General features: G+C 58.1%; 2 protein-coding genes across 2 annotated transcripts; both read left to right on the top strand.

The window, feature by feature from the left end:
• Window positions 1–3,243: 3,243 nt before the first annotated feature.
• AQP5 (aquaporin 5) lies at window positions 3,244–6,492 on the top strand. Its single transcript, XM_032647247.1, has 4 exons — window positions 3,244–3,654; window positions 4,770–4,934; window positions 5,300–5,383; window positions 6,171–6,492. Exons 1-4 carry the CDS (start codon window positions 3,292–3,294, stop codon window positions 6,342–6,344), a joined length of 786 nt encoding a protein of 261 aa, XP_032503138.1. The 5' UTR covers window positions 3,244–3,291; the 3' UTR covers window positions 6,345–6,492.
• Window positions 6,493–13,327: 6,835 nt separating this feature from the next.
• On the top strand, window positions 13,328–17,184 carry AQP6 (aquaporin 6). Its single transcript, XM_032647248.1, has 4 exons — window positions 13,328–13,857; window positions 14,643–14,801; window positions 15,062–15,142; window positions 15,817–17,184. Exons 1-4 carry the CDS (start codon window positions 13,465–13,467, stop codon window positions 16,027–16,029), a joined length of 846 nt encoding a protein of 281 aa, XP_032503139.1. The 5' UTR covers window positions 13,328–13,464; the 3' UTR covers window positions 16,030–17,184.
• Window positions 17,185–19,135: the final 1,951 nt, after the last annotated feature.

The raw sequence follows: 19,135 nt of genomic DNA, 5'->3' as shown, positions 1-19,135 counted from the left end.
CTCTCCTCTTGAAACCAAGCAGGACCCTGTGGGGCTCCTGGGCACAAAAGCCTTTCTGTGTCCCCTTCTCTGAGTTCCAAAGGGCAGGTTCAAACAGTTGCTAATCAGGGAAGGGAGGGGATATGGAGACAAGGAAGAAGCCGTCAAGAAACAGTAGTACAGCCTTGGGGGCAGGGTCCTTGTTCCCCCTCAAGGGATATATACATAATGTTATCTTTGAGCTCTTCTGAAGAACTAAAACCCTCACCAAATGGAAGATGTGATGAAGCACTCTTCATTCCAGAGAAGGTCACAGTTCGCCCATCATAACCTGACACCAGATGATCTCTGGATTGAAGGAATGCGGTCCCTGCAGGTACCCTGATCCTTATCGGCAACCCTGCCCCTGGACTATAAGACTTCTCACAGGCCCCCCCAGGGTGGAACACACAGTTTTGAGGGCATTAGCCTACTGTGTCCCCCTTTACCTGGCAAAACAATAGAGCTATTCTTTTCTACTTCACCCAAAACTCTGTCTCTGAGATTTAATTTGATGCTGGGGTACAGACGCCAGATTCGGCTTCACTCTTCAAGTCTTTGCTCAGATGTCACCTTCTCAATAAGACCCACATGACAACCATTTAAAATGCAAAGAACCAGTTTCCCATAACATATTCTATTTTTCCATAGCACTTAACCACATTCTATTGTACTATATAATTTCAATATGTCCACTGTTTATTGTCTGTCTCCTTTCACTAGAATATTAGCTCTACAACGCAGAGACATTGTCTGCTGGCTCATGGCTATATCCCCAGTGCCTAGAACAGTGCCTGGTACATAGTAAGTGCTCAGTAAGTCTTTGTGGAATGAATGAATGACCCTTCCCCAAACCTGGGGATATGTGGAGTCCTGGCAGCATCACCCACTGCCAATTACCCTACCATTTCTACCCTCAGCCAGAAACTGCTCCCAAAGAACCAAGGGGGCCCATTATCAGGAGAGGAAGAAGGGGTTCCCCCCGAGAGATTCTAACTTTCTGTGCCACACATGGGAAGATCCATCTCCCGGCCCAGAGTGGTCCCAGGGAAGCATTCCTCTGGGTCTGTGGCAGGGAAGGGTCCAAGTGCTCAGGGCAAAGATAATTCCAGCATATAGGTGCTCTTGTGACAACCTGGGGACAGAGTAACCCTGATGGTTAGAGAGAGGCAGAAGGGCTTTAAGCACAGGCCTAGGAGATGTAACCAGCTGCCCCCACTTGAGCAATCTGGACAGATATGGTCTCCTTCTTCAGCCACACCAGGCCACTTCTGACGACGCCGTGGGTCCCATCTCAGGTCATGTGTGACCCTGGGCAAGGCAGAACCTCTCAGTCTGATCTTCCTCACAGGTAGCTCGGAATTTAATCACACAGTGGAGGCCAAAGCCATTTGTTGGCTATAAAGGACTGGTCTCAAATCCTCAAGTAGGATCTTCCTTCCCCTGGTGACACTGCCGAGTCCTCCCCACTCCACGTGTGGATTCACAACAGTGCCTGAAGAGAGAGGATGAAAAAGAAGGTGGAAGGGGGCAGACTGGAGGCAAGTTCAGCAGTGAAAGGGCTTAGTCCGCAAAGGCCTCTGGGGTCACGAGCGTCATTGTTCCAGTCTGTTCCAGTCTGAACCAGGCCCGCAGAGCCCTGAGCCCTAAGCCCAGATGAAGATCCTGAATAGAGCTGCCATGCTCTGCCAGGGGCAGGGCCCCAGGACCCATGGCAGAGGGACAGATGGGCCTCCTGCCTTAAGAGGAGAGACCTGGGGGAGGAGCTGCTCCAGCAGGAAACCGGGGCAGAGCAGGAACAATAGCGAGGTTTCTTCCTTCCCTGTTTTCTTTGGCATCTTAGCTGCCAGAGCCCACATCCCGCTCCTCCAGGTCCTTGGCTTCCCTCCACGCCCCTCCCTTCAGCCCCCTGACAGAGGAGCACCTGTCCTCTCCCTCTGCTGCACCTTCTCACTTTGCTCCACACAGAGCCCTCGGCGGGGGGGGTTAACATTACAGTCACAACTTGAGGAAACTTTATTGAGCCTTACTCTGTGCCAAGCACTGTACTGAGTGCTTCCCAACCACAGGTCGTGGTAGTGGTGGTAGGGTCTTCAGTGCATCTCCACCCCTGGAATCCTGGTGCTGGGTCCCTGCCCCTCTTCCAAGCCCTCGAGGGCCCTCCAGCCTCATTCCCCACATGCCTCACCTGGGAGTGGGAAGAGGGAAGGGTGGGAGGGGTGGGTGGAAAGCAGCTGGGAGCTCAGAGGGAAGGGGCAAGAAGGGGGGGGGCGGCGAGGAACGGGACCGGAAGGAAGTGTCACCGAGTCCAGGGGTAGGAGGACTTGACTTTGGGGGAACTAAAAAAGACCACATGTAAGAGAGACAGACATGGAAAAGGATGTAGAGACAAAGTTAGAGAGAGTAAAATCACATAGAGAGGAAAGGTGAAATAGAGTAGATAGGACGGCTGAGTCCGCGCAGGCTGGCACGGTGCCCACTTATCTCAAAACGCCCCCTCTCCAACCCTGGAGGCCTGCCGGGCCGAGTGGGGGAGAGGCCCACGATGGCCGGACCACCCCACACGGCCCTGCCCGCCGCCCGCCCCTGCCACCGGCCGGTAGGGAGTGGATGGCGGCGGCGTCCGTCCTCAAGGAAGCGCATCATTCCAACCTTGCCGGGCGCGAAGCCCGGTCAGGATGCCCAGGTCGCAGGAGGAAAAGGGGGAGCTGGACCCAGCGCCCGAAGAGAAGAAAAGGGGAAGACCATGGCCAGAGATAAAGGTCCAGCGGAGGCAGACGGCCGGAGGTCGGTAGGACGGGAGAGCCCGGACCCGACAAAGTCTCCCGGGTGGCCCGGGACAGGCAGCGCGGAGTAGAGCACGGGAGCCGCCCGAAGCGCACCATGCGCGGGTCCCAGGCAGCCCGACGGGTCTACAACCGCCAGCCGGGTCACGTGGCCCGAGTGGGCCCGAGCGGGCGGGCTGCTGCCCGGCGGTGGGGAGGGGAGCGCGGGGCCGGGGTCAGCGGCGAGACCGCGGCGGCCTCGAAGTTACCTCCCAGCGCGCAGTGCTGGCCGCCTGGTGCGGGAGCCGCCCACTGCCCCCGCCCGCGCGCCCGCCCGCCCCGCCGCAGGGCGCCTGCCTTGTATATAGCGCGCCCCACAGGGCCCGCGCCAGGAGGCGAGCCACACCGCGGGCGCCGGAGAGCGCTCGGCGCCCGGGAGCCAGTCCCCGCGGCCCGCAGAACCGCCGCCCCGACGTGCGACCCCTGCGGGGGCTGCTGCCTTGAGACCATGAAGAAGGAGGTGTGCTCCGCGGCCTTTCTCAAGGCAGTGTTCGCAGAGTTCCTGGCCACCCTCATCCTCGTCTTCTTCGGCCTCGGCTCGGCCCTCAAGTGGCCGTCGGCGCTGCCCACCATCCTGCAGATCTCGCTGGCCTTCGGCCTGGCCATAGGCACCATGGCCCAGGCCCTGGGGCCTGTGAGCGGTGGCCACATGAATCCCGCCATCACGCTGGCCCTCCTACTGGGCAACCAGATCTCCCTGCTCCGGGCAGCTTTCTACATGGTGGCCCAGCTGGTGGGCGCCATTGCCGGGGCTGGCATCCTCTATGGGGTGGCACCACGCGATGCCCGAGGCAATCTGGCCGTCAACGCGGTGAGTGCCAAGGGGGCTGGTTGTGGGGCAGGGACCCTGTGGTGGGCTCTGGACCTGGCCCCCAAACCCCATCTCCAGAATGGGTGCCACAGAGTGGTCCAGTGCACACCTCTGCCAGGAAGGTCACAGCCTCCTAAGGCCGGGAAGATGGATCTCCATGTGTGCCCCTCAGCCCACCGCTGTGGTTCATATTCACCTCCTCTGCCTGACCCCCTCATGCCGCCCCATCCTGGCCTCTCTCCTGGTGCCTGCCTGCTGCCCCTCTTTTCTTACCCAAAACCTCTCTCTTCTCCTGTCTTACCTCTGAGCTCTTTTGTCCTCTCGGGCACCTCACTGCTCCTGTGTGCTCTTCAGTGGAGTGGTCTCATGGAACCATCAGAGAGAGGTGGGTTGTGATGCTGTCTTCTGTGGCCCTGGCCTCTCCTGGTCTCATTTTTCTCACTCACACTAGGTGGGAATGGTCATAACAGCAGGGACTATTATGTGGGACTCCTGCATAACAGCAGGAGTCAGGGAGTTATGTTTAGAAACTGTGCTTGTGAACTCCCTGATGTGGGGCCAGTGCATACAGTCTCTGATGAGTATTGGTTCCTGCTCCCGGCCCCCTGCTGCCTCCCCCTCACGCAGCCCCAGATTCAGCCCCCATGTCCCATGCAAACTGGGTTCATTAATCAAACACAGAGGAGGATTTTCTCGGCCATTGTCAAGCGGTGAGTCAGCCCCACCAGAGAGACGGGTTTGAGGTTGGAACTGGCAGCGGGTCAGGCACAGGCGGGAGGCTGGCTTGGGGGGTGCCGTAAGCAAACTGGGCAGCTGCCCATAGGAGGGAGGGTAAATGCCAGCTTGTGGGGACTGGGGACTGGGCAGAACGCGTGACAGGCCTGTGTCCAGGAAGCGCTCCCCTCACACTTGCCCTTTAGCCACAGCTTTGCGCTCCAAGCTTTGTGCTCACTGCGAAGTATGTAGTCTCTTCAGCAATTGACCTCCCTGATGTGACAGGGCTTGGCTTCCAGGTGCTCAGGCTCTAGATGTCCCTGGAGGCCAAAAGCCCATCCCCCCAAGTCCCTGGCCATAGAGCCAGAAGGCAGGGCCCCTAACACACCCTTCCCTTGCAGCTCAACAACAACACAACTCCGGGCCAGGCCGTTGTGGTGGAAATGATTCTGACCTTCCAGCTGGCGCTCTGCATCTTCTCCTCCACCGACTGCCGCCGCATTGGCCCTGTGGGCTCCCCAGCCCTGTCTATTGGCTTGTCCGTCACACTGGGCCACCTAGTGGGGGTGAGCAGTGCTGCCCCTTGGGGCAAATAATGGGGAGTACCTTCTGGACCTATGAGCCTGGCAGTTAAGGCCTGGAGTGGAGCTGCTCTACTCTGGCCCAGACTTGATCCCCTCAAACCTTCTCCAGTCCGAGGAAAGATGGAAGTGAGTGGGAGTTGGGATGGTGGCAGGAAGCCAAGCCCAAGCGCAAGACAGAGAGGAGAGGAGGGGTCCGTAGGAGCCTGTGGAGGGAGAGGGCACCAGCCTAGGAACTGGGAGACAGTTGGAGACCTGGCTGAGCCCCTGAACTGCTGGGGGACCCGGGGAGACTCCGGGCCGGGTGGGAGTAGACAAACCCTCCTCACCACCTCCCTCTCTCTGTCCAGATCTACTTCACCGGCTGCTCCATGAACCCGGCCCGCTCTCTCGGCCCCGCAGTGATCATGAAGCAGTTCAGCCCCTCGCACTGGGTGAGTCTGGGCCTCCCCTGGCTCCCTGGCAATGAGGGCCTAGAAACCCGGCCTTAGCAGCTGACAGCTAACAGGACTTCCCGGATGATGGGGGCCTAGGGATTGGGGGTGGCTGGAGAGAGAAGGGGATACAGCCAGAACAAGGACAGGGGCAGGGTAGGTTTTCCAGGCAGGGGACCCTGGCTTGAGGGGAGGGGCTGCCTATGTGTGTCTGTCCCTCTAGGGAAGGGAAAAGGATCTGTACTCCAGTGTCGCGCTCTGAGGATTTTGCTTCCATCTTTCTGGATGGTGGGGGGCAGGGGGTCCATGTGTCTGTCCTCTTTGGTGTTTTATTTATCTGTCCCTGTTGGGGGAATGGGGAGAGTCTTCCTTCCTGTGGGTCTGTCCCTCTGGACAATCTGTCTGTCATCTCCTTTGAGAGCTCTCCGGAGTCTGTCTCTATCCCTGTGTGGAAGGGAGAGGCGTTCTGTTCATCTCTCCGAGGATCTCCACGTCTGTTCCCTCTGAAGGTTCATTGGTCTCTCTTTAGGGTGGGGTTGGCGGGGCCCTGTCCCTCTGGAGATGTCTGTCTCCTCTGAGGATCTGGGTGTCTGTGGTCCATGTCCCTGTCATTGGGGAGTGGGGTGTCAGTGTATCTGCCCCTGAAGCGGAGAGAAGTCTTTCCTTCGGGAGGTCTGGAAGTCTGTCTGTCTCCTCTGAGAGGCCCATGGGTCTGTCCTCTGGAGGGGGAGGTCTTGGTCTCTGAGGCCTGGGGCTCAGCCCACTGACACGGCTCTGTCTCCACCAGGTGTTCTGGGTGGGGCCCATCATGGGGGCTGCCTTGGCTGCTATCCTCTACTTCTACCTGTTCTCCCCCAACTCCCTGAGGCTAAGTGAGCGTGTGGCCATCATCAAGGGCACGTCTGAGCCCGAGGAGGACGGAGAGGAGCGGAGGAAGACCATGGAGCTGACTGCCCAGTGACCGGCATCGCGCAGGGGCCAGCCTCTCAGCCCCTGAACCGCAGGGGGAAAGAAGAGAAATACATGATGGCAAGGCTTCCTTCCCCCGCAGCTGGGGAGGAGGTGCTGGCTCCCCAGGCTGAACGGTTAGAGTTGGAGCAGGAACACAGGATGGGACTCTTGGGGTGGGGGCCAGGGGCTGGGGTCTGGTGGGGAAGGGGTGTCTCTGGCACAGGGCAGACTGCTGCAGCGAGGTCAGACCTCAGGGATCGTGAACGCAGTGCTAAGCTTGCAGGCTGCCCCAGGCCACGCCAGGAAGGGGTGGCTGGCAGTCTGTGTCCCCTCCCTCTCCCCAGCCCCTCCTCAAGAGCCAGGGGGATCCCAGCCCCCGGGACAGCAGAGGCTTACCCTCCCCAGAGCTCTTTAGGAGGGAGGCAACCTGGTTCATTACATGCCACCTTATTTATTTCTGCTCAAGGATGCATGGGGTAGGGCTGCTGGTGTTAGGGGCGGAGGCTTCCCAATAAACCACTGACATTCATGTTCGGCCTCGTCTCTCTCCAGAAGCCTCACCTCAGGACACTCTGGCTCATCACCTCTCCTCATCATCATCCCACACCCTCTTCCACCGTCTCCACAATCCTCTGTGGAAAGACAGGGAAGCTGAGGCCAGGGGAGGCTTAGAGAATCAGAGGGGGGTTGGGAGGAGAGAGAGAAAGAGACCAAATGTAGCAACAGAGCTAGAGGTCAGGAGTGGGCAGTGGGAGCAGAGAAGGAGGGGTCCTCACCGAGCCCAGCCTCTACCAGCCATGGTTCCCACTGTCTTCCCCTCTGGGCCTGTAGCTCTGCCCTTACCTGCCCTTGTCCCCTTGCCACTGACACTCCTTAGGAAACCCCCTTAAACTCACTAAGCCTCCCATCTCTTAAGCTATAAAGTGAGGATAAAAAAATGCTTTCCTCACAGGGTCGTCGTGGGGTCAGATGAAGGGAGAGAGTGAGATTCCTGGGACTGGGCTGCTCTCTGTGGTAGAAGGGGCACACAACAGCTCAGGACACAACTCTTCTTCAGAGTTACTCTGACTTTGAGTTCAAACCTGGTTGTGCAACTTTGGATAGCACAAACTCTCTGAGTTTTAATTACCTCATCTGTAAAATGGGGATACTTGTACCCATTTCATGGATTGTTACAGGGATAAAATGAAAAAATGGATAAAAGGGAAGCACTTGTGCAAACAGGGACAGGCACCTCAGATCGAGGGCTCGATTTGCTAGTGTGAAGAAAAACCAGCACGTCTACAGCCGGGACCCCAGCCACACCGCAGTTCTGGGCCTCTGCTCTCCCGAGAGTGTTTAAACCTGAGCTCGCGCTTCTCTCTGGTGTGGGAACCTCTCCCCCATGGTTTCCAGTTTTGTCTCAGAAGAGGAGGGCCCAGCAGGGCCAGGAGATGGACTGAGAAGCGATGGGAGAAGCTATAGACAGTGGCTGGCCAGGGTCAGTCCCAGGGGCTGGGGGTGAGGAGGGGCAGACTCCCCAGCCCTCCTCCAAACTTGAGTCTAGTATATGTAAATGGTAGCGGCAGCCGGCACCCTGCCCTGCCTGCCTGGCGGCTTGCAGTTAACACCAAATGGCAGTGTGTGTGAAGCCCCGGTAAAGGAGCAGTCCCCCCACCCGCTGCCTCCACCCCTGCCCCTACCCAAGAGACCGACGCAAGTGCCAACTCCGACCAGCAGGGGGCGACCTCGCCCACCGAATCCACCGCTGCCGCGCTTCCTCTTCCCCGAGTCCCGGGTCTGGGCCAGATGCGGCGTGGAGGAGAGGGGACCCTGGGGAGTCTTTCAGGTCTGGGTCCCCTGGGCCACCAGGAAGCAGCTACCCCAAGCCCCCCCCGCCACCCCACTGTCTGGGAGTGGGTACAGAAGAGAAGGGATTCCTCCGCCCGCCCGGGGGCTGCCAGTTTCATCTGGTAGGAAAGTGGACAAGGTAACAGGATGGAGAGATGGAGGAGGACTAGGGGTCAAGGCCAGGAATAGACAGAGGGTGGGCTGCCTAGATGGCTGGGCAGGAGGAGGGCTTGCTGGGAGGGTCGGCTCTCTCAACCCCAGTCTGAGCCTCAGCTTCCTCCTCCGGCGGTTGTGGACGAGAATATCAGACCTCCTCGCAAGACTTCCACACAAGACTCAAGTGAGGCACAGCCGTGACTGGGAGGCAGCCCTCTCCATCCAGCCCAGCAACTTGGTTCCTTTCTCCGACGGGCCCCACGGGGAGCATGACGGGGTGAACGGTGGGTCTATGAGGGACAGGCCCTGAGGGATGGGCGGGGCACCCAGTCCGAGGGAGGTACTGGCCAGTCCGAGGGCAAGGGTCCGCGTAGGGCATGGGGCTGACTAGGTGCCGCGGGCCGGGCAGTTTGGCCAGCAGAGGGCGCTGCGCTCCCTGGTGTCGGATCCTCCCCGCGCGGCTCGGGTCCGGCGCTCACAAAGACCTGCGCACGCACGAGCCCGCACACGCTAGCGCCGCTCCACAAGGCTCTTCGGTTGTACCCAGCGGGCTCGTGTTTCGGCATAGACCGCTCACTCCGCGTGTGTGCAGAGCCACATCGCCCGTCCCCCATTCCCTGTCACAGGGCCGCTCGGGACCAGACCCAGCTGCCTGGCTCCACGTGTTATCAGCGAGGTATACGTGTGTGTCATATCCAAGCACACACATGCTCAGTCATCCCTCTGACCCTCTGCTCCACCTGAAGACAGAACCCAAAAGAGCTTTGATTCTTCTGTAGGAGGCTTCCTCCCCTTCCCTTCCTCCTCTGCCCAGGGGCTGCCAGTTTCACCAGGTAGGAAGGTGGACATGGTGACATGATGGAAAGATGGAGGAGGACTAGGGGTCATGCAGAGAACAGACAGAGGGTTTGCTGTCTAGATGGATGGACAGGAGGAGGGGTTGCCGGGAGGGTCGGCTCTGTCAGCCCCCCTCTGAGCCTCAGCTTCCTCTTTCCACCATTTTGTGGGGATGGGTGAGGGGATACAAGGGAAACTACCTTGAATCTTTCCCTTTCTGTCATGTTTTTATTGTCCCTTCTCATCTCTTCCAGTTCCCTCCTCCTTCCCTTCCTTCTTGCTCCCCCATCCTCTCCAAGCCCTGAGAGAGAACCTCAATCAGAGCTCACATTGCCCCTCGTGCCCACGCACACACCGCACACACATCTCCCCACAGAGACGCCCACCCCACTAGTCTGGGGAGCCCAGAGACAGGCCTCTGAGAGGTTAAGAGCACACAGCCACCTGACAGGCAGCTGTAGGCAGCCAGGTGTGGGGCTTGAAAAAAGCTCTTGGACCAAGAGTGACCTCAAAAGCATACTACTAGGTCCCAGGACTGGCTGGGTCCAGGGACATGCTGGCTGGAGCTGGAGCAAGTCCTGGCCCATGTCCACCTGTCCTCAGGGGGTGAAGGACCTTGTTCCAGGCCAGGCAGGGCCCCAGGAGGTTCTTCTCTAGGCCAGCTAGAGACCAGGGCTGCCACTACCCTTAAGGCTCTCAATCTCCAGGGCCCAGAGCAGGGGCCTCAGGTGCTGCTTGTCCTGGACCCTTCCCACCCCAGCATGGCCCTCACAGCTGTCTCGCTGGAGTGGGAAGGGAGGTGACAGTCCTAATAACCAACATTTTCTGACTGGGGGGGTGCTCTCCTAGGGAGGTGGGAATTATCATCTCCACTTTTTTTTTTTTGGCCATACCATGTGGCTTGCGGGATCTTAGTTCCCCAACCAGGGATCGAACCTGGGCTCCTGACAGTGAAAGCTTAGAATCCTAACCACTGGACCACCATGGAACCCCCAACATCTCCACTTTAAAAGTGGGAAAGCTGAGGTCACAGGAGTTAAGCACTGGTCAGGGGTACAGAATATGTGACAGTGTTCAAATGCTTTCACTTTCTTGTCTTATCAAAGGTTCTCAACAGACAGGCATTACTGCTGTTTGGTGCCTGTGTACGGGTGCAGAAACTGAGGCTAGGTAAGATGTAGGGACTGGCAGGTGTCTGTCCCCAGGCCCTGTATGACCCTGTGTGAGGGGAGGGAAGGAGATAGATGCCCGTGAGATTCCCTGGGACAGCCAGGGAAATCCCCGCACCCTCACCCCCCCAACCCCAGGGCCAGAGAGGAATGTCACTCACACTACATTCCTTCAATCTTGAGCATTTCTTGGAAGACTCCTTCATGCCAGGCAAGCCTGGGAGTCTGCACTGGAACAGTGGAGGCACCGAGGAAGTCAAAGCCGGAAGTAGCCACTGGCTTTGCCCAAGCCCAGCTTCTCTACAAAGCTTGCCCTGACTCTCCTGGAGGTGAAAATTAGGGCAGGCTTCATAGAGGAATTGAACTTGAGCAAAGTCTTGAAAGAGAAACAAAGAGGAAAGGCATTCCAAACCCATGGTCTCTCCACTAGTCCGTGATTACCCAGGCACATTATAAAGAAGCAGCCAGGAGAGGGAGAAGTGAAAATCATAGATGAGGCTGGGAACAGCCAAGAGAGGGCCCCAGTTGCTCAAAGGGAGCCAAGAACACAAGGAGGGGCCCCTGACGCAGACACAGGAGGAGGGCTGCCTCTTCTTCAGGGCCAAAGGGAAGCTGGTGAGGACATGGGGCAGCTGCTGTTGAGTTTGCGGCTGGGGGAGGGTGGGTGGAGGGATGGGAAGAAGTCTTGCCAGCGGGTTTCACTTTCTAGGTAGGACAGGAGGCAAGTAGATCTGCTGGAGGAAAGCCAGAGCAAGGTAGGGTACTTGAAGAGACTACGGAAGGCTTGAAGTAGGGCTTACAAGAATGGGGAGAGAGCCGCCTGGCGACGGTGTGGTGTAAGGATTACTGAGCAGAGCTGTGACCCCTACTGAGGCCAGAGACCATGGACTTGTCATGGCGGCAGTCTGCACGGCTGGGCGAGTTTCTCCAGCAGCGCTCAGCAGGGCAGATGGGGGCAGAGGGGTGTGGAGAAGAATGAGGATGGAGGGACACGGTTGGGGGGGGTGGGGTGCAGAGAACAGGGAGCTGGGACAGAGGGCACTGAGGTGAGATGTGAGGGGATCTGGCTGGAGAAGGTAGAGTCAAGCCAGGATGGCTGGATGAACAGAAAGGGGCTGGGGGAGACATTGGGGGAGGAATGTGACTGGGACTGAAATGGGGGAGGGTGGATGGACAGAGCCTGTGGTCAGAGTTGGGATGTTTCACTTGAAGATTTCAGAAGACCCAGCCCCAGGTGAGGACAGGTATAAGGCTATAAGGAGAGCAGCTGAAATGAAGCAGACATGAAAGTCTGTGGCCAAGAAGCTTTTACTCATTCGTTCATTCAACAAATATTTATTGAGGACCTTACTGCAGCAGTGAGCAAATCCCTGTGCAAGACGTTACATGTAGGGATGAACAAAACTTGGTTCCTGCCCCCTCACCCAGGAAAGGGGGAGGTGACATCAAAGCTGAGCCTTAGGAATAGGACTCACCCAAGCAAAGGACGTGGGATGGGCTTTCCAGGGAGAGGAGAGAGTATCCCGCAAGGGGAGAGCAGCATGGAGTGTTCTAGAACCATTGGCCTTTTGGTGAGGCCAGAGGGTAAAGGACAAGGCAAAAAGTGGGGAGAGGTGAGGTGGAAGGCGCAGGATCCCAGAGGACCTTGTAGGCCAGGCACGGAGTTCACAGAGGGGACAGGAGGCTTTAAGAGATTTTAGCAGGGGGCAGCAGCATCCGATTTGCATTTTCGGGAGATCACTCAGGCTGCAGTGTGGGTAATTGATTGGAGCGGAGCAAGGGAGGAGACAGAGAGAATGGTTAAAGGCTGCAGGGCAGCAGAGGGCACAGGCAAGAAGTATTTAGGATTCAGTATCACCAGGACTTGCTGCCTTTGCTGGATGGGGGTGGGAGGGTGAGGTCAAGGATGTCTCCCAGGTGCCGCCAACTGAGCTGGGACAACAGAAGGAGTGCTTTTGGGGTCACAGGGAGAGACGAGGATCTCGTTGTGAGACAGGTGGCATCTGGGGAGCCTGAGGACACCAGGGGACAACCACTGGGCAGGGAGATATGGTGGGGGGTGAGGCCAGGGCACCCAGATGTGGTGAACAGGTGAAGGGTGTACTATTTTAACAGCTCGGCAGGTTCTTCTTAGGGAAGGAACACTTTTATTTGAGAAAATACCTTGGTATATTGCTGGGGTTTAAAGGGCAGAGCCTGGGGCGTGGGTAACCTTAGGGCCAGCATAGCCACAAAACTGGTAAGCTACGCTGTGTGGCGTGAGAGGGATTGTTTTGGCCCCTGAGAAGGAGGAGAGCAGAGAAGTAAGGGGAAGGGCTGAGTTGGGGGAGGGGAGGCAGAAAGAGGCAGAAGTGGGTGAAGGGCCAGCGGAAACTCGTGGCTGGCGGGCAGCAGAGGTGCCCATTGCCACAGGTGTCACTGATCAGCTGTGGAATAAACACCCCCTCCATCTGCCCCCCTGCACCCACACAGGCCCACGTCCTCAGTAAAGCTGACTCCGTTCACATAAGCTTTCAGTGAGTGGGGTTTTAGGTGGGAATGGAGGACAGAGCCTCATTCACATCCGGGTTTATGGGGCTCAGAAGAGCACGAGCCCACTTGGAGGCCGAGCCTGCAGGCAAAGGGGGCTGGGGAACAGGTGCTGCGGGAAGTGCGCAGGGCCCCTGAAGCAGGCCTTGGACCTGGGGATCTCAGTGATCTTCTTCTGTCTAAGCTGACATCGGGGGTGGGAGCGCCCTGGAATCCCATGGCCCGCGCTACTCCGGCACCTGTGGCCCCCAAGGCCGGGCGTCTGCCCGCAGCAGAGTTAGGCCTGTCCAGCTTGGAAAACTCCTGGGAGGTTCCAGCTCAGTGCCCGGGGAGGGCCCCCCTCCTCCGGCCGTCAGGTGAGCTTAGGGTGGAGCGGGCATGTGAGAGCCACCCGTCATGCCACCCCTACTCCCACCCACCCAGACGCACATAACCCTGTCAGCCCGCCCCCTGCCAGTCTGACCACACAGTCCTCAGGGCAGCAGCACTGCGGAAGAGCTGCAGGCTGGGGCCGGAGCAGCCCGGAGACAGGAGACCAGGGGAGGCAGAGGAGATCAGAGGGAAGAGAAACAGAGGCCCCGGGAGCAAAGGCACCAGGACCCGGACGCAATGGAGCCAGGCAGGCGCAGCTTGGCCGAGACGCTGGTGTGCCGGCTCTGCAGGACCATAAGCAAGGCTGTGTTTGCCGAGTTCCTGGCCACGGGGCTGTACGTGTTCTTTGGCGTGGGCTCGGCTCTGAGATGGCCCTTGGCGCTTCCCTCTATGCTGCAGGTTGCCATCACCTTCAACCTGGCCACGGCCGTGATTGTGCAGGTCACCTGGAAGGCTAGTGGGGCCCACGTCAACCCTGCCGTGACGCTGGCCTTCCTCGTGGGGTCCCAAATCTCCCTGCCCCGTGCTGTGGCCTACGTGGCTGCCCAGCTGGCAGGGGCCACGGCGGGGGCTGCTCTGCTTTACGGGGTCACGCCCGGGGACATCCGAGACACCTTTGGGGTCAACGTGGTAGGTGCGGGGAGGGGGAGGGGGCAGGTCCATACAGGTGGAAACGGGGGAGGGCCAGGCTGGAGGAGAGGGGACAGGGAGGTAACAGAGCAACACCTGCTCTGGGCTGGGACCCGGGACCCAGGGGAATGACTGTGGCCTTAGTGCAGGGAGAGCAGGAATGGGATTGTGGTGCAAGGCACAGGGGGAGCAGGAAGAAGCCACACTAAGGGACAGGAGTCAGAAAAGGACCAGGCATTTAAGGGTGGGGGTAGGTGGGGAGAGGTGGAGCTGTGGATAGCGGCGGGGGACCCTGCACGCACTTCACCTCCCCGGGTCCACCCCACGTCCCCTGCTCCTCTGTTGTCCCATGTTCCTCCCTCCCCAGCACCCTGAGGCCTGTCTCACTCCCCCAGATTCCTGTAATCATCTGTGTTCCACTTACTTCCCTGAGTCCCCACCTTCCACTCCTACCCATGGCCCCTCCCAGGCAACTTGCAGACGTGCATCGTGCATCTTAGCTTCCCCAGCCTTCCTGCTCCCACCAGTCCTGAGCCCCCGCCTCCCCCTGAACCACTGGCCCCAACCGAGCCGTGTAGTGGGTGGGGTGCCACTCGCTTCTGCAGGGAGCAAGTGTCTGGGGCTCACCTGAACCCCACCACACAGCTCTCCTCAGCCCATTAGCTCCTTAAGTCCTGGGACTGGCGGTGGTGAGGCCTCTCACCCCTTACAGTGAGGAAATGAGGCCCAAGGGGTCACCAGCCCCGGGCAGAGCCCGCTGGCTCCAGTGTAACCCCCTTGCACAGGTCCGGAGCAGCGTCTCCACGGGCCAGGCGGTGGCAGTGGAGCTAGTCCTGACCCTGCAGCTTGTGCTCTGCGTTTTTGCTTCCACCGACAGCAGACAGACTACTGGCTCCCCAGCTGCCACGATTGGAGCCTCTGTGGCAGTGGGCCACCTCATTGGGGTAAGGGGCAAAGGGGACACCGGGCCCATGTACCCACTGGTCCCTCCCTGGGGAGGCTGCAGGGGCCCTGAAGGCGAGGAGGTGTCCTTCCCTGAGCCCTCGAGTCTTGGGGCCAAGGCTGTGACCCGCACTCCAGGCCCCGGATAGGGTGCTACAGAGGCCAAGCCCGGGGCTGGGGCTCTGAGCCATGGTGGAGGGCACTGTCCCCTCCCAGGCCTGCCTTCAGCCTCCTCACGCCCTGACCTGCACTCACTCCCCAGATCTACTTCACCGGCTGCTCCATGAACCCAGCCCGCTCCTTTGGTTCTGCTGTCATCGTCGGGAAGTTCGCAGTCCACTGGGTGAGACCCTCTGCTGGCAGCCAGGGGAAGGGAGAGGGCCCCAGTGGCAATAGGGACTTTCACCAGCAGGAGAACCACAGACACTTGGGGAGACAAGTCCCCCTGCCACAGACCATCTTGACCCCCAGTGGAGGTTTCCCAAAGCTCAGAAGACCGGAGCCAGTATCCTTTCTTTCCAGCTTCAAAAAGTCTGGGGTACCCAGTGGACTGGCAAGAAATGAGCCAGGGCAGGAGCTGCAGCCTTGGCCCAGGCCTCAAGTCCTGGCTGTTTCCTTATTCACTCCTTCCAGCTGGACCACTTTCCAAACTTGGATAAAGAAAAAGACAAACAGAAATAGACACACACACACACACACACACACACACACACACACACACACACACCAGCAGGGACAGGAAGAGCACTAGCCAGGGTTCTGGGCTGGAATGGGGAAGGCGAGAAGAGAGAGGCAGGGGTGGCGGGGAGCCTGGCCCAGCCCCGTGGGAGGCAAGGTCCCTTCACCTGCGGGGACTCAGAGTGGGAGGTCAAGACTTGTGCTTCTCAAATTTGCCACCTTGTGGATGGCTCCAGGGTTCCTGGGAGACCAAGTCAACACTGGGAAGCAGGTGGGGTCCCCAAACCACCCTATGGTCCTGACGGCTCACGAGCAGGGTACCCACTTCTGCCTCCTCAGATCTTCTGGGTGGGACCACTGACGGGGGCGGTCCTGGCTTCGCTGATCTACAACTTTATCCTGTTCCCTGACACCAAGACCCTGGCCCAGCGACTTGCCATCCTCACAGGCACTGCAGAGGTGCAGGAGGTAGAAGGGGTGGAGCCCCAGAAGAAAGAATCTCAGTCCAGTTCAGAGGACACTGAAATGGAGAATGTGTGTCAGGTGGCATAGAACCTGGCCCCTGCCCTCAAACGTCTGAAAAGAGCCCTGAAAGTGGGCAGCATGCTTCGTGTAACCAGACTTCAGGTTTTCCTGGGGGGCGTGGGGCTTGCGAGGTGGGGTAGGGAGGCTTGGCCTCTTGTCCTAACAGGGTGGGCGGGGGATCCCTGGCATTACATTTCTAGATGGAATCTGGGAAGCAAATCTGCTCAGTTTCCTCCTCCTACCTCTCTTTTAATGGGACAGAGCAGAGCGAGGCAGGGGGAATTCACGATTGCTCTCCCTGTCTCTCATCTGTCTGGACCCCAGTGGGGGTCCTGGGCTTCCAGTTCCCCATGTCTTGGAGAAAAGGGAATTTGAGCCCAAACAGACACTCTGCTTAGAGACTGAGGGCTATGGGGACCTCTGGGAAACCCAACTTCTCACCCCACCCTTGGGGAGGAGGGACCAGACTTCCCAGAAGAATCAGACCCTAGGACAGCCTCTGCACTCCTCAGAGGGATGTCTCTGCTCTTGGATGAGGACGGGGGCTGTGGCTCCCCCCTCAGACGGGGGGCTTCCTGAGGCCAGAGACTGCCCTTCCAATAGATCTTCATTCCTTTCTCCTCCAAATGCTCAGCAGAGAGCCCCTCCCTTGGGAAGAGCTGACACAGAGAGGAACCTTTTCTCCGGCCAGCAGAGGGGCATGATATAGGCAAGGGAGGTTCAGGCCGGACAGGCCTTTCTCCCCAGGTGCTCTCCTGCCTTCCACTCCACAGCCCCATTCACAAGAGCAATCCTGAGAGGGGAAATGTCCTATCCCAGCACTCGGTCCCTGACCTGGGCCTGAAGAAGCCATCTCCAGCCTCATTCTCAGCTCTGCCGGGATCCCCAAAAAGCTGTTGAATACGTCCCAAGGATGGTAGGAAATCAGGAATGACCCAGGAAACCGAGATTTGCAATTCAGTGCCTCTGACGTATTACCTGAGCCTCACCTTGTTTGTTAATATTTACAAGCTGTGGTAAATCCACTCTGCCTGTGGTTTGGGGTCCTGTCTGGCGCTCAGCTTCCTCAGCTGTAAAATCTCCCCCTGAGATCGATGTTAAAACAAACAAGAGGTCAGAAAATGTTTTCGGAGGTTAAAATGCTAGAAAAACAAACCCAATAAATGATGATTATTGTTGCTGCTACTGTAATTATTGGGCTTGAATACAATTGCTGTTGGTAATGGGAGGAAGGAGGCCAAGAAGGGAGAGGGAGATGACTGAGAGGGAGGGAAAACAGAGTAGGCTTTTCTTTTCATCTGCTTTACTTACCAAGGGCCCTGCCTTCTTCTCTCCTGGGCCTACTGACCTGGGAGCTTTGTGAGTGTGTGTGTGGGGTGATCGGGGGAACAGGAGCCAGGCTGGGGAGGGACCCTAGGATGAAGAGACAAGCCAATAAAAGTCAGTTCTTCTCATCTCTATCGTGCCCGTCATTATGGTACCCTGCGATAGAGCAGCCAAAATGCACAAAAAAGATAGGTCCTTTTCCACAATGTCTCCAAAGGGGCTGGAGATAGGGGAGGGGCTGCCAAAGTCTCCCAAGGACAGGGCCCAGCCTGTGACAGTGCAGTGGCTGAGTCCTAAATGCTCGCGGCCACAGCAGCTGTGTTCTGTAATATCGTCAGTGCAGAGTACTACTCACATCTCTCCAAGTTGGGCCCCACTCGTCCATCTTCATGATCTCTCAGAGCCCAGGGCTTCCTGTGCCCTTTTATGAGCAGGGACAGCTGGGCACGCGCGCACGTGTGTGTGTGTGTGAGTGTGTGTGTGTGTGATTGACTTGCTAAAGGTCACCCAGCTCGGTACCACAGCCCCCCAAGGTCTCCCCAGCTCCCAGCTTAGAATTTTCCAGACTAGAGCTCCAGGGGGGCTTATACAAACTGCAGCCAGAGGAAGCAAGGAAGCAGGAACTAGGAGGTTGAAGAGGGCAGCGGGGTGGAGCTCCCGCAGTAGGCTCTTAAGCTCCTAGGCAAATCATCTCCACATCCCCAGAGCCAAGCACACAGTGGGTGCTCAATAAAAGTTTGATGAATGAATGAATGAGGCTGGACGGCTGGGGAGGGGAGGTGGTAATTGATCAAGAGGAGAACTCAGGAGTCATAGCTCTAAATGAGCCAAGATGACAGAAGCTGAGAAGCCTATGCTCACAGGTCAGGGGAGCTGGGAAGAGGGTGCACAGCCATACTTGAGCCCCCGCCCCTACACCAGAGGAGACTGGGAAACCTCTGTCCCAGGGACTTCTGGGACAAGAGGGTAAGGGTGATTGCCTGAAGAGAAAGCTGGGGGCTATTTTCACAAATAGTTCTATTAAAGCTGTTTTCTGTCATAACAGACTAGAGCAAGAGGAGACAAGCTTCATGAGAGGTGAGGAATTAGGTTAGAATCTGAAGAGTATCCAAAGTTAGACACAGAAATGAGTAACCAAAGGTTAGCTTCTCCTTCTCTGGAGCCCTTTAATAGGACAGCCGGCCATCTGCTTGGATGTGGGAAGGGTTGGCCTTGGGGGGGGCGGGGGCAGATCTCAGCGGTGCCAGCCAGGGGCTTTGCTTCACAGGCACAACCCCTGAGCCTGGATGGGGGGCGGGAGCCTGGGGAGGGCAGAGACCCAACCAGGCAGACCCCTGGTGTGCACTCCCTTCCTCCCTTTTGTCAGGGGAAGTTTTTAATTAATGGTGTGTAATCTGATCTGGCCCTTCTCCCCGCTGAGCGCTGCCTTCAATCAGCGGAGCCATCTGCAATTGCAATTCATAATTCTCCCGAAAGGGAGGGGGGCCCGGGGCGGGCGCCTTGGTGATTAATACAATTAGCCTTTTATGTTGATGATTGTCTTAGCAGGAGCAGATGATGGGAGCACAGAGCCATGGCTGTCGCATCCCCATTGGCTGGCAGGAAGCCCCTCTCCGCTCCCCCCCCCCCCACTGCCTCCTCCGGGTGTAAAGAGGACAGGTCTAATCTGGGACCACGCTGCACAGTGGAGGCGGCTCCACGGAGGGGCCAGGCTCCGGGACACATTCGGGCTCCATGGGCTGAGAGGAGAAGAGGAGCACAACGACGATCCGGAGACTTTCACTTTCCAGAGAAAATCACTTTGACC

This window comes from Phocoena sinus, chromosome 10 (genome assembly GCF_008692025.1).
Source record: "Phocoena sinus isolate mPhoSin1 chromosome 10, mPhoSin1.pri, whole genome shotgun sequence".
Classification (NCBI taxonomy): Eukaryota; Metazoa; Chordata; class Mammalia; order Artiodactyla; family Phocoenidae; genus Phocoena; species Phocoena sinus.
The sequence above is the reverse complement of the archived record's forward strand: the minus strand, read 5'-3'. Positions and strand labels throughout refer to the sequence as shown.